Source organism: Prionailurus viverrinus, chromosome F2 (assembly GCF_022837055.1).
Source record: "Prionailurus viverrinus isolate Anna chromosome F2, UM_Priviv_1.0, whole genome shotgun sequence".
Taxonomy (NCBI): Eukaryota; Metazoa; Chordata; class Mammalia; order Carnivora; family Felidae; genus Prionailurus; species Prionailurus viverrinus.
In genome coordinates this window covers 79,156,111-79,171,962 of record NC_062578.1, presented here as the reverse complement: position 1 = coordinate 79,171,962, position 15,852 = coordinate 79,156,111, and the positions used below count along the sequence as shown (strand labels likewise).

At 53.0% G+C, this 15,852-nt stretch overlaps 1 protein-coding gene across 1 annotated transcript in view; it reads left to right on the top strand.

Moving 5' to 3' along the window:
* The window catches only part of COL22A1 (collagen type XXII alpha 1 chain), a 235,627-nt gene that overhangs the window by 125,683 nt on the left and 94,092 nt on the right, over positions 1–15,852 (top strand). The window contains exons 25-31 of the mRNA XM_047841976.1: positions 678–731; positions 4,317–4,361; positions 5,034–5,096; positions 5,515–5,568; positions 8,946–8,987; positions 11,685–11,717; positions 15,715–15,768. Coding sequence (XP_047697932.1) covers positions 678–731; positions 4,317–4,361; positions 5,034–5,096; positions 5,515–5,568; positions 8,946–8,987; positions 11,685–11,717; positions 15,715–15,768 — 345 coding nt within the window. The remainder of the gene's footprint in view (positions 1–677; positions 732–4,316; positions 4,362–5,033; positions 5,097–5,514; positions 5,569–8,945; positions 8,988–11,684; positions 11,718–15,714; positions 15,769–15,852) is intronic.

Below are 15,852 nucleotides of genomic sequence, written 5' to 3'. Positions count from 1 at the left end.
CTTGTAACCTAAGAGACTTTAATTTTAAAAATATTCTGGTGCAGCTCATCATGGTAGGAACATTAGGAAAAGAGTCAGAGGTTAATATCATAAATTTGGGAAGCAAGTCCCCCGTTCGCACGCTGCAGGTGAACAGTTACAAGAGCACAGCATGAATATTTGCGTGAGCGAATTTGATAACCTTCCCACCAAACACACGTAGGCTCAGCACGTATGCCCGTAACCATCCGCGAAATGCGGCCTTTCGATATTACGGGAGCATCCTTCATCCTTTTCAATAAGTACCTTACAACCTCCACTTTTTCCCAACCAAATACAGAATAAGCATGCATTTGACTTCATTCCACGGGTATTTAATGTAAATATTCTCCGTCTTTCTCCCTTGGTTTTCACGACGGAGGAAAGCGCTAACCGATGATCTTGCAGTCTCAGAATCGCTCATGTGACCTCTTCCGTGCTCCCAAGTCTCTCAGTGAGAGAAAAGCACAGTTTTCTACCCAGTTATGTTTCTGTAAAAACAAACCCAAAGCAGAGGCCTGGAATGTGGAATCTGAGAGGTTATACAAGCTGCCACCCCGGTACGAGTGGTTCTCCTCCTGAACCAGACGGTGACTAGCACTGAGTGTGTCCCCCGAGCCTGGCCCTCTCCTGCCAACCTCTCTCTGCATTCCTTACAGGGGCAGCCAGGAGAGAGAGGGGAAGACGGTCTGCCTGGAAAACCCGGCCCCAGGGTATGGACCCCGCCTCCTCCCCGCCAGTGGGCTCTTCGGAATGGGGTGTTTAGGCTGTGTGTGAACCACAGTTGACGGTGTGAGTGGTCTGGCAGTTGGGGTCTGGTGGCCCCCGGGGCTCGGGCCCCACCGGGACAGACACAGGCAGCGGGAATGACCACACCACACCTAGGACAGAGGGAGGAGGGCCAAGCGGGTTCCTAGGGGGACCTGTAGCTGAGGGGTCTCAAGGAGAGCTGTGGCCTTAAGAAGAACTCATCACTGTCCAGCTCACCTGGCAGTGAGGAACAAGAGGGGCTTCTCTCTGTCTGTCTGTCTGTCTCCCTCCTCCCCCTCCCCTCCTCCTGGGGCTCTGGTGTCCCTCCAGAGCTCCCTAAAGCCTGGCCCCTACTCCTGGCTGATGCGGTCTGTGGCATCCAGTCCCCACCTCCCACCCTCACCCCCTGCTCCATGGTCCCTGCATGCTGGGGTCTGTGGGGGAGGCAGAGGCCACTTCCCGTGTCTTTGGACAGGGCACCTCCTGTGGGAATGGGGACCCCAGGTGCTGCGTTTGAATGGCTGGCCCTTGGAGCCCCACCTCTTGGGCTAGAGTCTCCTTTTGTCTCGAGGACCAAAGCTCAACATCTCAACATCTCAGATTTGGCCTGGGCTCTGAATGCAGTGAGCACAGACCATGTGGCGTGTGTGTGTGTGTGTGTGTGTGTGTGTGTGTGTGTGTGTGTGTGAGATATGTGTCAGTGTATGTGGGGTGCATGTGTGGTGTGCAGGTGCAGGTACGTTGGCTCTAGGGGAGTCCATAGAGACAAGAGATTGCCCCAGGCACTGCCCCTGCCCCTCCCACCTGCACTTCACTGGGCTATGAGCTAGTCGAGGGCAGCAACCGTGACTGGGTCTTTGTCCCCTCCGCTCGCCCGTTCCCAGCCAGGGTCAGGCATTTGGCAGGTGCTCAGTAAGGGTTTTCTGCATGGAGGATGGAGGTCACCTCAGCCCAGCAAGAGCACAGGAGTGGCCTGACTCTACAGCTGCCCTCTGGAACGCAGGACCCCGATCACCCTGCTGGCCGGGGAAGGTGTTCTTGGGCCAGATGCGGGGCCCCTGGCGTTGCTTTGCTTTTTCATAAAGTGGCCGTTCTCTAGAAGACCAAAAGAAACCAGAGGAGAAAAAGCAGGTTAGAAAGCACCTGGCTACATCAAGCATACCCACGTGCTCAGATGTGGACAGAACCTCCCGAGGTCCACCAGGAAACCTCCTGTTGTCTGGATTCCAGACTCCCAGGACTCTACCTTCATGCCCCCGTGAGCTGTCCTGTTACCACTCACAAGACGGTGCTCCTTCGTACTTTAAGAAGCAACATTTGCATTTAAACAATGTGCTTGCAACACAAGCTTCACGTTTGGGATTCCCCAAATCCCTGAAATGTCATAAGTCATCTGCTGGATTGTGTCCATGCACGCCCCGAGGTGGCTGTGTGGGGTGAATGTCATGGTCTTAAAAACACGTTTCGGTGTTTGGCTGAAATTCTGCCCTTTTCCAGAAAGGACTTAAAACGCTTGCGCAGGTTTGCTGGCTTGACCTGGCAGATCGTATGCTGTGAACCATACTTCAGTGTTGTATTTTCCCAACTTTGTAAATCGGTGAGCCCTCCCGGGCTTACACGTGTGAATTCCCACACTCTGTCCACTGGGCTTCGGATGCAGTCTCTCCCCTGTGCACGCGGGTCCCCAGAAGGTGGCCATTGATCACATCATGCACAGGAAGTGCTGGGATGAGCTCAGAGAGGCGCCCTCAGGGACTTCTGTGGTCTCCCCGCCTATGTGTTTTTGGTTTCTCGTGGTCACTAACTGGAAGATTCAAACAGCCAGGCCTACTGCGCCAGCTCACGTGTTGGTTTTGCACGCTTTCTAGTGCAAAGTGTTTAAAACACTTCTCTGGGAAGTTCAAAACTATGAATGTGTACAGTTTTCGTACTTTCTACAACGTCCTTGGTAGCCTCAGAGAGGATCTGGCCTGGGGTCTTGTTAACTTTATTTTGGTAAAATGCCAACCGAAGATTAAAATCTTCCAAGGAGATTACAGATAAGTGGTGGACGGCGGGCTCATGCGTCTGTCAGGGGACGGCCCTGGCTTGCAGGATCGACCTTTTGGGTTCACGTCAAGAATTCAAGATGCTGCCCGGTCCTCCGTCCATTGTGCCTTTGACTTCGAGCTCACGGCACGGATTCATGAAGCGCTTCCAAAGCCCTTGAAGACGTCTTATAAGCAAACCCAGACCCTCAGTGCCTTCCTCAGCATGTGAGAAGCAATTCCCACAGCAAGGATGTTGCCGTCCTGGTAGATTTAAAGTGCACGTTTTAGTGACAGGTGTTTGCACAATCTCGGGCAGCGTGGTTCTCGCTGATGGTGCCTGTAAACACCGGGAAGTCGGGGGATGGGAGCGTGGGGAGAGTTTCTCTGTGGCGACTCCAGTGTGAGTTCCCCTGCTGGCACCAGACCTTCCGCATCAGATATTGCTGTGTTGTTTAATGCTGAACAGTGTTTTGGGTTACTTTTTTCTTTTTCTTACCTTCTTCTCTGAGACGAGGGGATGGTGGAGGTCTTGCCTACCAGCTGAGTCTGGCGTAGCTGCAGGGGAGACCATGATGGGCATGGAAATCCGGAAATCAATCATTCATTCATTCATGTGCCCGTTCACTTATCAGAAAATCACGTTTCCTTATGGAAATCTACGCCGATAGCGTAATGGGTGTCAGAAATTGTCCAGAATGGTTCTCAAGACGCATTGTTGGTTAGAGATTACAGTCCCTCCCCACCAGCACACACACGCACAGATTTGAGTCAGTGATTTATAGGGAAACACAGCAGCTGGATGCGTTGGGATCAGGGAACAGTCCCCTCTGGGCCTGTGGCTCCTTCTTCAACCCACCACAAAATGCTAATTAGGAACCTAATGGCTGAGGACTAAACGTCATCCCATCTGCTGGAACCAGTGTGTAACTGTTTGGGGGTTTGCTTTCTGGTTTACCAGAATTTCACCCAAGACTTGGTTTTATTGTAACCCAGCATGGGAGCCAACAAAGAAAGCTCTGACCCACCTCCAACCCTGGGACTGCCTGTCTGAACGGCAACCACAAGACAGTGGTGAGCATGGACGTGTTCATCAACGGCTTCTCCCTCATCGCTGGACCCAGCGTGGGGCCTGGGCTCCCTTTCAGTTAGCACAGCTCAGAGCTGGACGGACCTATGAGTCCCTGATTTTGGCCCCTCATTGTTCTGAATTGTAGGCTTCAGGATGAATGGGTTCACCTGCGTAAACTCTGTCGGGGCGATCTGAGATTCTAGCAGGGGTTCTCTCTGGGGGAAGTGAAAGACGTTATAAAGGCGTGTGGAAGGCCTCCCTCCAGAGAGGCCGGGCGCTTGGGTTTCCACAGCCTGCGCGGCTGCATAGAGTGCGGGCCGTAACCCTGCTATGCACGTGCCTGAGAATCCAGAGATGCTGCTGTGAACGTGTGGGGCCAGCGGGGGAATGACCACCATCTCTGCAAATGTCTGTGGGACGTGACGGCATGTCTGTTATTCTGTCTCCAGGGTGAAGTTGGGGAGCAGGGCCTGGCAGGCCGACCTGGAGACAAGGTCTGTTTTCTTTCTTTCTTTCTTTCTTTCTTTCTTTCTTTCTTTCTTTCTTTCTTTCTCCTTCTCTTTCTTTTCTTCTCTTTCTTCCCTTCTTTCTTTCTCATTCATTGATTCATTCATTCCATTCTTCAGTCAATGCATTCTCTCATTGTGATGCCCTAGGCCTGTATCCGTTCCCTCTGGGGGCTCACTTCCTTCATCTCACGCATTCATTTATTTACCCAATGATTATCAGCATGTCCTATGCATCCTTCACTGTGTTGGGCTCACAGCCATCAACCAAGAGCAATGACCAGGTGCAGTGAGTGGTGATATGCAGGTGTGGGTGGGAGGGCAGGAGGGAGGCCCCTCACTCACACTTGGGGAATGTTGGGAAAGATGACAAGGAGGTGTCATTGTGTCAGAGTCCTAAAGGACAAGGAGGAGGAGGAAACGCCCAGACAGGTGTAATGGGTTCCTGGTGATGAAATGGGCTGAAGTGAGAAAAAGCTTGGAGACACCCCAGCGAGCAGATTCCCTAGAACCACTCTGCTCTCCGTGTCGTCCCCACTGAGCCACAGTCTTTGGGGACAGGAGAGCAGCGAGGGGAGAGCACCATCTCGTGCATGGCCTGGCGCACAGGGGAGCCTCAGTGAGCATTGAGTGGACAGAGGTGCCATGTTTTTTCCACAGGGAGAGGCAGGTGTCCCTGGTGCTCCAGGATTTCCAGGCGTGCGGGGACAGAAAGGAGAGCAGGTAAGTGACGAACCTCTCCTGTGCCCCTGCAAAGCTGCCCCCTCTGGAGTTCAGTCCCTGGAGCAGTGGGTGGTCTTGGCTGGGGCTTGGGGGTGTTTCCCCAGGTTTATGGAAGAGAGAAGGTAGGGGACCAAGCTTCTCTGGTGTGTCACCTGTGGCAAAGGGACAGGGACTGAGAGATCTATCTGCAAAGGGTAGACCATCTTCAGATGGAATTGATGGGAACAGGGTGGGATGTCATGACAGGTGCCTCGCCCCTAATGACAGCCAGCCGCCCAAGTTGGGCCTCACCTTGGCGTTTACTGATAAGGCAAGAGCAGGTCAAGAAAAAAGGGATTTTGCCCAAGGTCCGCTTGCTCTTATGGGGAAAAGGCAGGTGCTGAGATCTGGTGTTTCCCAGTTTCATCTTTCACCGCAGGGCGAGAAAGGGGAGCTGGGCCTCCCAGGCCTGAAAGGTGACCCAGGCAAAAAGGTAGGAGCTGCTGCTGGCCTCCTGGTCCTCAGTGACCCGAGTCGCCCAGCCTTCCTCGTGAGCACGTGTGTGGTGCCTGTCGTGTGGTGGAGAGGGCGCGCGTCTCTGCGACAAAGCGGGGTCTGGCTTGCAACCTGGTGGCGCCTTGTCTGACCTCTCTGTGCCTCGGCGTGCTGGCCGGACACACTCCGCTGACCCTTCCTCGGAGGGCTGCTGGGAAGCGTGACTCCTGTCCTGTGTGTGAAGTGAGGTACCGTGGACTCGATCGGGACAACCCGACGAGGGTCGTGTTACCAACAGCCGCCCAGATGAGGAAGCTGAGGCACTGCAAAGTGGCCACATCGCTCTCCCAGGGGTGCGCGAACAGAGCACGTTGCTGTCAATCCCCAAGCCCCGGCAGCCGGTCGGATCAGCGTCCTGGCTCCTTGCAGGGCAGAGCCTCTGGACGGCCTGGCCCGTGGGCGCCTGAGCGACACCCACGGGGGCTTGTGTCCCCCCTTCTCCCGCACAGTGGTTCCCCCCCCACCACCGTGTCCCCTCCTGTTTCCCGTTCTCGGTCCGCCTGTCCTTTCTTGGCTCCCAGAGGGGCCTCCCACCCGCTTCCCTCTTGGGCTGGAGGCTGAGAGCTGTACTCCAAACAGACCTGTCTAGAAACGGGCAGGGCATCGTGCTGTCAGTTTCTCCAGAATCGCAGTTTTCGTTTGCGAAACTCACTTCCAGGATGCAAAGGACTCAGTGAGACCATAAAGCTCCTTTTATTGCTTTCGCAGAACAGTCAGGCCCGTGGCAGAGTCACATTCAGGCGCCCAGAAAATCTGGCCCCTCTTTTTCTCCAGAGAAATAGGTGGTGATGATAATTCTGGTCGAAAATCCAGAACAAGACATTAAGGCGACACTGTCCCCACTGACTGTTTCTTGCACGTCACTGCCTCTGCTTGCCAGTCCGTTCCTGGCCACCATCCACGACGCGCGTTTAAACTCCACGGCATCTGAAAGTGGGTACAGTCATCTCCTTTCTCAGCAAGGGCTGCTGAGGGCTTCACGTTTTCCTGCAGGAGCTGGGATCGGAACCCACCCGTCTAGTTAACTCCGGCGCTCAGGTCTTTCTGCAGCCACGAAGAGGGGCCACGGGGGTCTTCCCTGGCCACCTGCTGTTCCTTCCTCCTCACCTTCCCCCCCCGCCCCCGCCAGCGCTGGGGAGGTGCTGGCTGTACCCGAAAGGCAGTCTTTAGGTCCTCTGGGTTGGAGACACGTTTCTCCTCCAGTCCTCTCCTCAATAATACACACCCACACATTCCCTAGTGTCGACATAAAACGAACAAACCATTTTTTAAAATTTTAAAGAGAAAGGAAAACAGTTTTATTCAAGCCCAGGTTAGGACAGTGGCCTGGACACATGATCTTCACCAAGAAGAGAGCCCTCTAGGGGACAGACGTGCTGCAGGGTTATAGATGACTTTACAAAAAGGGTTACAAGTTGTCATGACATTCCAGGACGTTCCAGGGAGTTACAGACTTTCTCTTGTGGTTTTAGTATGTGCAAAGCTGTATGACTTTAATCTTACCGGAACCAGGGGGGGTTATTGTTTTTCCCATCTTTATGTTTGGAATGCTTTTTTCTGGTTATTGTTATTTTTTAACAAAGCAGATGTATAATATGTGCTGGGGCAGAAATAGAGCCCGTGCTCTGAAGGTATTCTGAGTCATTTTCACGTTGGTAAATGTTAAAGTGTAGCTTCCCTGGGAGCCCGGGGCCCACACAAATGAAACATTGAAAATTTCCTTTATCACTGGGAAACACTCAACTTCTGATTATTTGGACTTTTTCATTTGAGGTATACTAGGTTAAATGAGATTGCTTCTGGAGCATCAGGAAGTCAGTGTCAGGAGAATAACTGGGTCAAATCATGTAATGCAAATAGCACCAAGAAAGTGTTTTTCTTTAAAAACAAAACAGAACAAAACAAATTCTGGAACTTCAGCGAAGGCAATGCTGGTTGGGTTCTGAGCTTAAAACCAGGCTCAGCCATGTGCTGGGTATGACTTCAAGCAGGTGCATGAATGTTATGTGTCATTACCCTTATTTATGAATGAAATCGGCATACCAAAGTATCTGCATTATAGGCATTTCTATGGAGATTAAATGAGTTAAGGGGTGCCTGGGTGGCTCAGTCGTTAAGCGTCTGACTTCAGCTCAGGTCATGATCTCATGGCTCATGGGTTCGAGCCCCACGTCAGGCTCTGTGCTGACAGCTCAGAGCCTGGAGCCTGCTTCAGATTCTGTGTCTCCCTCTCTCTCTGCCCCTCCCCAGCTTGTTCTCTCTCTCTCTCTCTCTCTCTCTCTCTCTCTCCATCTGTCTCAAAACATAAATAAACATTAAAAAAATTTTTTTAAAAACTTAAAACATGTATAAACATAATCTGGTAACTGGAATTAAATACCGTATAACCATGGAAATAAGACAGAAACAATGTAACTATGTTTACCGTATTATTATTGTTTGCTAAGAGTGGCCTTGTCCCTGTCTAAGCCAGCTTTATTCATTCCTTTGTTCACTAACCACACATGGAAAGCCTGCCACAGTCCTGACCCCGGGCCACTCGGAACACGTGTGGGCACAGACATCCAAGTCCAGGCATCATGTGACACACGTGGAGTGACAGGCTTTGGGGACCGTGTGCTCTCTGTAGTCCCTCCTGCATGGCGCTGCCCAGTGCCCCTCTCCCCTCAGGTCAAATGTACGGATTTCCTCCCTACGGGGCCCCTGCAGAAGATGATCTCAGTCAGCCCCCATATGATATGAGCTGAATGTACTATTATCAGTATATCGCAAAGAGATAAATAAGCCCAAAGAGGTAAAAAGTGTATAAAGTGGTAGATTGAGGTTTAAAGCTCTAGAGGCTTAACTCCCGCACCTGTGTTGTTTACAGGAATGTAAATGTGTCCCCTCAGCCCCCTGCGAAGAGCCCATCCCCTCCACACGGGCCGGAACAGGGCCCGTGGAGTCTGTAGGGGGCACATGTCTTTGTGCCCAAGGGCGCACAATGGGGATGTTTGCTGTCTCGTGGGTTGTGGTGAGAGGAGGCAGCCTAAGTGTCATCAGCAAGAAGATGGACAGTGGATCACTTTATCTCCGCATTCACACTGGAATAGCATCGAGTGATAGGAGTGATCGACAGCTGCCCAGAGTGGCCTAGATAATTCTCAAAACATAAGGTTTTCGTATGTCTGAAATAGTCTCTAATTTGGAGTCTGTCTTTCATGGTGGATACCGTGTGTGTGACTCTGTTGCCTGGGGAAAGGTGTCCCAGGATAAGCAGAGTTCGCTCGAGGATAAATGGTCATTTCTTTTCTTTTTTTTTTGTTTCTCATCCAGGGTGAAGTTGGTCCTCCCGGCCCCCCTGGGTTACCTGGAACGGTAGGTTACACTGCTTCTCATCCTCTCCTTCTTTGAATCCCTAAGGCAGCCCCCCTCCCCCACTCTTCACTTAGTTATAGACATCTTTTTAATAGAGATTGCCTGTTCCTAGGTCTTGCGATCTGGAAATACATGAGCATCTCTAAGAACCACCTTGCACTTACTGATTTATTGCTTTTGTGCAGCAAGCACGGTTACTATTTAGCAGAACACTGGTTAGACACAGAATATGTACCCACCTGTTGCATACGGGGAAGTTGAGGTCCAGAGACAAGCAGGGGGAGACTTTGTCCAGAGTAAGACTGCACGTGGATATATAACCATGACTCATGATTCCACCCCATGCAGGTATGAGGGCAGGCATTGTGATTGGTGTTGAGTAAGAGCATGGGCTTCGGAGCCACGAAATAGTGGGCTTGACTTCCTGAGTCCCTTATCTGCCATCAGCCAGCACTGATCTTAGGTATATTGTTTAACTTCAAAGACCTCACCTTCTCGTCTGTTACGAAAAACTATTATACCCAGCTATAGTACATTTCTAGTGAAAACCAACTGAATTAATACAGGGTATGTAGTATAGTTTCTGGTACATAATAAACACTAAATTAAAAACAACTGCCATATGAATATGGGAGCATATTTTGGGTTGTTTTTTTTTTTTTCATCTTAATGTTTCTTCCCAGCCTTAGTAGTTTGTGCTTTGATCAGTTGATTTTGGGGAAGTTGAACATGGCTTCAGGGTTGGCCAAGTATGGATCACTCGATTCCCAAAGTAGAGAACCGTCTAAGTATGGAGGCCAGGAGATGAGAGCCTGAACACCCGGAAATCCCATCTGCAGGATGACAGAAAATCATACTCTGTGTCATGTGTGTTTGTTAGATCATTACTCCCCTGTTCAGTCTCCTCCCACACTCATGCCTGTCGGAATGAGACTCAGCCATCCCATAAGGGTGTTAGAAGAATCTCAGAATTCTATTTAGAGCCACAAATGGTCATATAAAACTTTTGTGTGATACTGGAAACATCTGATGTTGGCAGGCATGCAGGGAAGTGAGCACTATTGTGCTGTGTGAGGGCAGACTGGTAGCACTTGCTTGAGGAGTTACTCAGTATTAACGTATCGTAAAGTGTGTGCTTGTAGCTTAGAAATGCCTCTTCCAGGCATCTGTCCCAGAGAAGTGTTTGCACTGTGTGTATTTGAAAAAACGTGTACAGGGACATACATTGTAGTTTTACTTATAATGAAGTATTATAGGCAACTTACGTGGCAGAAAATGAAGTAAACCATAGGATAGCCATATCCTGGAGTCCTAGTTTGTAAAAATACACACACACATGCATGTGCACACACGCGCACACACACAACGTATGTGGCCTTGAGAAGATACTGGCACGCAACAGAGATGTGGTGGAAAACCCAGCATGGGCTCACGGCCCAGCCGGTGGGGCCACTTCCTGAGGCGCACTCACTGGCTGTGGGAGTTCCGTGAAGCAGTTTGCGTGTCTGCCTCCCAGTTTCTTATCCACACTGCAGGGAGAACGGATGATTGACCTCTTCATTGCTGTAGAGAATATGTGGCTTTACACGTATATACAAGGACCAATAACCATGTGTTTGCTGTTGATATTTGTAGAATTCGTGTGCAAAGTCGTGCATTTTTATACATTCATAATTGTGTGAAAGTACTTAGAAAAACTTGCTACACTGGGAAACGGTGGTTTCTTCTGGAGAAGAGACTGGTATTTGGGGATATAGAGGCTGAGGTTAGGAAACTTGCTTTTATCCTTCTGTTTTGACTTCATTGTGTTTTCAGACTAGAATCTGTGATGTTCTTTTGCCCACTCACTTATTTTTCTGAGCACCTGCTGTGAGCCAGGCACTGGTGGTGTTTGGACCCCACAGAGCTTCAGCCTGGTGGGCGAGACAGACTCTAGTCCCCTGGTGGCCCTGAAACACGTATGTGACAAATTATAGGAAATGCCAGCAGGGGAAAGAACAGGGTGCAGTTAGGGAGAGTAACAAGGGGACCTAATTTATATTTGGTGGAGGGGAAAGGGGGTCTTGGAAGACGAGACGTTGAAAACAGCCCCAAGGATGGGCTGTGGTCAACCGGATAAAGGGAGGATGGGAGTGTGTTTCCAAAGGACAGCAGGTGCAAATGCCCTGTGGCTAGAGAAGCCATGGCATCTGTGAAGCACTAATGGCAGTATGGACACAGGGTGGGGCTGGAGGGCCACGTGGCTCTATGTGCCCGGATAAGGAGTGGCCAGAGGGCGCCTCCCCTGGTTTCTTCTCACACACCTCATGCCCAGGGGTGCTGCTGGTGACAGACTCTGGGGGTCGGGGGCGGTGTCCCAGGGTCCAATTACTCACAAGGATTCTCCATCTCAGCCCAGGGCACCCTGAACAGAGAAGGTTTCATCCCCACTTTACTGATGTGGGAATGGAAGCTGACAGATGGTCACAAAGTTTTAAGTGGGGGTGTGACTCTGGGTCCCCCATCTAACCACAGTGCTTTTCTGCCCTGCCTTGATCACCCCTCGGGGACTTGAAAGAAATATGTGATTGTACCTGTCAACACGAATCATCACTAAAGGAAATGCTGGGGCTGCGTTCTCCCACGTGGTCAAGTCTCTTAGAGGCAGGTGGTTAAAAGCAAGTCACATCTTTCTCATTTCTGTGCTTTCCTTTTCAGACGCCCCTGTTCACGCCTCACCCCAGGATGCCAGTAAGTAGCAGCGGCCCCTGGGGGGCTGCAGGTGCCCTTTGGCCAGACCTGCGCTGCCTGCCTGCTCTGGCTCCTGACTTAGCCCCTCCACACGGGTCTGCAGGGCGGCTCACTTCCAGATTTGTCCAGACAGCTGGGCGGTGGCGGCGGGGGGAAGGGCCCTGCAGGGGCCTGGCTCGGTGTCAGGCAGGCATGCCAGGGGCCTGGAGGTCACCTCTTGCTGGCTGAGGGTGAGGGCCAGCCCTCTCCTGGGTTAAGGTTGGGTCTCCGCTGCCCAGAGAGCCGGTGGTCAGGAGGAGAGCAGGTCAGGTGGCGGTGGACTGAGGCATCCCGGGGAGCATTACTGAGGATGTTGGCCTGAATGGGTCCCAGAGACTGAAGCACACTGGGGGGACCCGGGTCTAAGAGAGGCCGTTCGGAGGGAGGACAGTGGAGACCCAGCCAGCTGCAGGGTGTGGCTGGTGCACGGAGCTCTTGTGGCTTCTCCCAGAGACTAAAACACTCAGCAAGGAGGCTCATCATCGTGGCAGCCGCAGGGAAGCCTTTCCCTCCTCTGTCCATGAAAGGCTCTCGAGAAAATAAGTTTTTCCAGGATGACCTCCGCTCTCGGCAGCACTATGGCCCGAGGCGTGCACCTGCTTGTCCCCTTTGCTCTCAGGACGGGGTCCTCCTGTGGCTGCTCCAGGCCGCACGGCCGCTGAGAGCCCGCACACATCCACATTTCAGTAGTTGTTTTGTGGGAGCGCTCGGTGTTGAGCGTATACAACTTAGAAAGCTGCAGCGTATCCTGTATATGTGGGGAAAGATAGGAGCTGGGGCAGCGAGCCAAGGAGTGGAAGGGGCAGAGCTTGAGCGCATCTCGCGTGGCAGGTGCCGGGCTGCCAGTGCTGACGCTGTCCCTGAGGGAACTGCACATGTGCCCCGTTTCACAGATGACGACTTGTGGGTCAGAGGAGCTATGCAGGTTGCAAAGCGCCTGCCTGGGAGATAGGCCGTGAGATGGGTTGTGGGCTGCAAGGACCTGCCTGGCCACAGCGGCTGTCCCCACCTGCCGAGAAGATTCAGGGCTTGCCCTGGTGGTGGCCGCCCACATCACAGCACCCCAGTGTCTGCCTGTCCCAGGACCACCTCTCCTGGTCTCCGTCCTCTGGGTCTCTCTCCCTCGGACCCACCCTGAGCCCCTCCAGCTGGAGACAAGCCTGCAGAGGCGGCCCCTCCTTAAAGGAATCACTCCCTTAAAGATGATTTCCAAGGTATTCCAGTTGGAAGGCTCATGAGGGAGAGTCCGGGCCTGCCAGGCCTCCCCTTTGAACCCCAATCACGACACTTCCTGTAGGGTCTGAGCCTTTCGGAGATCAGGAAGCCACCTCAGGTGCAAAGTGAAGAAATTGTGTCTATGGGGGAAAAAAAAAACGGTTCATTGTGGATTATTGCATGAGTCTCTCTGGGACCAGCCTCGTCGCCATGGTAACTGTACTTGTGTTGATGGTTTTGAAAAGTGATGTTTGACGTCTCCTTGCTCTCCTGAGGCATGCTCCCTTTGAGTCCCTGCACATGGCGCAGGGTGGCAAAGTCCCAGGCATAATTAAGCAAGGGAATAGAGAAGGCTGGGAGGAAAAACCCACCTCCCTCTGTCTGGGGATGGAGAAGGCTGCTGGGGCTGGCTGGGGGTGGCACCTGGGGAGGCTGGGATGCCGCGTGCAGGTCTGCGGAGGGGACCCAGTCCTTCACTGGAGGAAGGAGGGACAGGCAGCCTCGGGCTTGGGGATGTTGCAGCTAAGAACTCAAGAGGGTCTTTGTAAGGGGTGGGCAGGGGGCGCTGGCGGGTGGCGAAGAAGCAGCCAGCTAGGAAGGGTCTGGGGCGGCCTGACTCCACCCCGTCAGCCTGCAAAGGAATCTGCAGGATGCCAGCCCAGTTGCAGGATGACACTGAGCCCAAAGAGGGTGTTGACGTGGTTGACGGACTCACCGGTAGGGGGCGCAGCCTGGAGGAGAAAGAAGCCACTCACACCCGTGCATTCAGCGGCTGTGGATGAGTACCCACTGTGTGCTCCTGGAGTGAAGGCTCTGCTTCCTGACTGATCCCCAGGCTGGGGCTGAAAATGGCTTGAGCACCTTGCCTGTGAGTCCCCAGGGGTCCCTCCTGTGGCCTGACAACTGCCATCTACAGTCCCTTCCTCCAGCTTCTTCCTAGTGCATCACCCGAAAGAACCCCATTAGCCCTTTTGTCTTTGTGGGTTGTATTGCCAGTGACTGGAGGACCAAAGTGTCTTGAAAGTCCCCACAGCAGGGAGGAAAGTGTGCTGTCAGGAAAGTATTGCTGTCCCTGAGGAGCAGAGCTGGAGTGTGTGATGAGCTGGTTTGCTCCAGAGGAACCAGTGAGGTCACACCTGTGTGGGTGCCACGGAGCACTTTGCAAAAGCCACCTCATTGAATCTTGGCCACAGCTCCCCAAGGTAGACCATGCAGATTCCATGCCACACAGGATGCAGAGAGAGAAAACCAGCCAGGACTGTGCAGATGCTAACTGGGCGATCCGCCAGTCGCTTGGGCGAGGAGAGCAGGTGGGAACCCCAGGCAAGGTCTCCGGAGTCTGCCTGTGCCCGGGGAGAGAAAGCAGCCTGTCTTCCGGCTTCTCCTGCACCTGAAGGTTTAGGACTAGCCCACCCCAGGCTCCCTAACTCACACGTTAGAATTTGCCTTCTAGATGCTTCCAGGGGCCTCCCCAGACTTCCTGGTCTCTGGAGCCTTTGCTTTCAAATTCCCTGCCTATGCAGGCCTTCTTTATACCTTCCAGGAAGTACTCATCCCAGTCTCTCCTGCGGCCTTCCTGCAGATGGGGACCTGGGGTCTCCCTAGACAGCCCGTGGCACTCAGGGACAGCACTGGGTCCTGCTCCTTTAGAAGGAGCCGTGCACGGCCCTTCTAATGCACAGGCTTCCATCATTACCCTGCTGTCTCTAGAGAGCTCCACAGACCCCCCCCCCACTCTCCCCTCTGGGGCTCATCTCTGCTGCCCCTTCTCTGTGCCTTCTCTGTGCCTCACACTGTGTGAAATGGAGAACTTGCCTGTTCATTTTGTAGATATGGTCACAGAGGACCCTATGACTAAATACTCTGCCCAGGGTTATAGAGCCAGCACAGTGGAGAACAAGTTCTAAGCCAGTTCCTGTGGAGCTGAGGCTGTTTTCACCACGGTCCACTGTCTCCATCCATCTCCCATCCTGGCCCTTCAGCCCTGAAAGGTGGAGGCCTGAGTGCTTTCCAGGGCCGCCCTTGATGGAGACTCCTGTCTGCCCACCTTCTCACGGTCACTGGCAGGGAACAGGGTGAGGCTCTCTTGTCCCTCCAGCCTTCCTGGGAGGTGTTGGGAGCCCTGGATGGGACACCAGCAGATCAAGAGAGTGACCCGTCTCCTCGCCTATTAGATGACTCGATCCTGGGCAGCCCCCGATAGTGCACACCTTTACCTGGCTGTGGCCCACCTCTTCTTCAGCTAAAGCTAGACACGCCAATCTAGCCATTGAGGGTGCAGCCTTGAGTCCGCAGTCTGTCAGGTCCCTTGAGCAAAGCCTGCTCCCCAACTCCTCCATCAAGACAAGGCAGGGACGGGGCTCAGGGTCCGAGAATCGCCTTTCTGCTCAACAGTCCCTCTATCACTGTTGACCGTCTGCATGTGCAGGGCTTGGGGCTGGAGGGGGTGGGGACAACAAACAAGGATCTAAGTGCTGTGTGACAGGTACTGCGGAGAAAGACACTGTGACGCGAGTCCCTGAGTTTGGGGTAGCTTCCCTGAAGAAGGGATTCTTGATCTTGGATTTGAAGGATGAGAAGAATCATCAGAGTCCAAGGTCAGGGGGCGATAGGGGAGAGGACCCCAGGCAGAGATAACAGACTTTGCTAAGGGGTCAGATGCAGAAAGCGGACAGGAGGGGCCGGTGTGGCCTGATCTGGGCACAGGGCAGGGTATGTGTGCTGTCCTCTGCTTCGCCAACAGGGAGAACGAGGGCCGAAAGGAGAGAAGGGTGATCCCGGCATGCCTGGCGAGCCGGTGAGGGCCCTGTACCCTGTGTTCTGCACCCCACGCACCCCCCCCCCCCCCGCCCCGTGCACCTGGTCGCAGGGCATCCAAAAG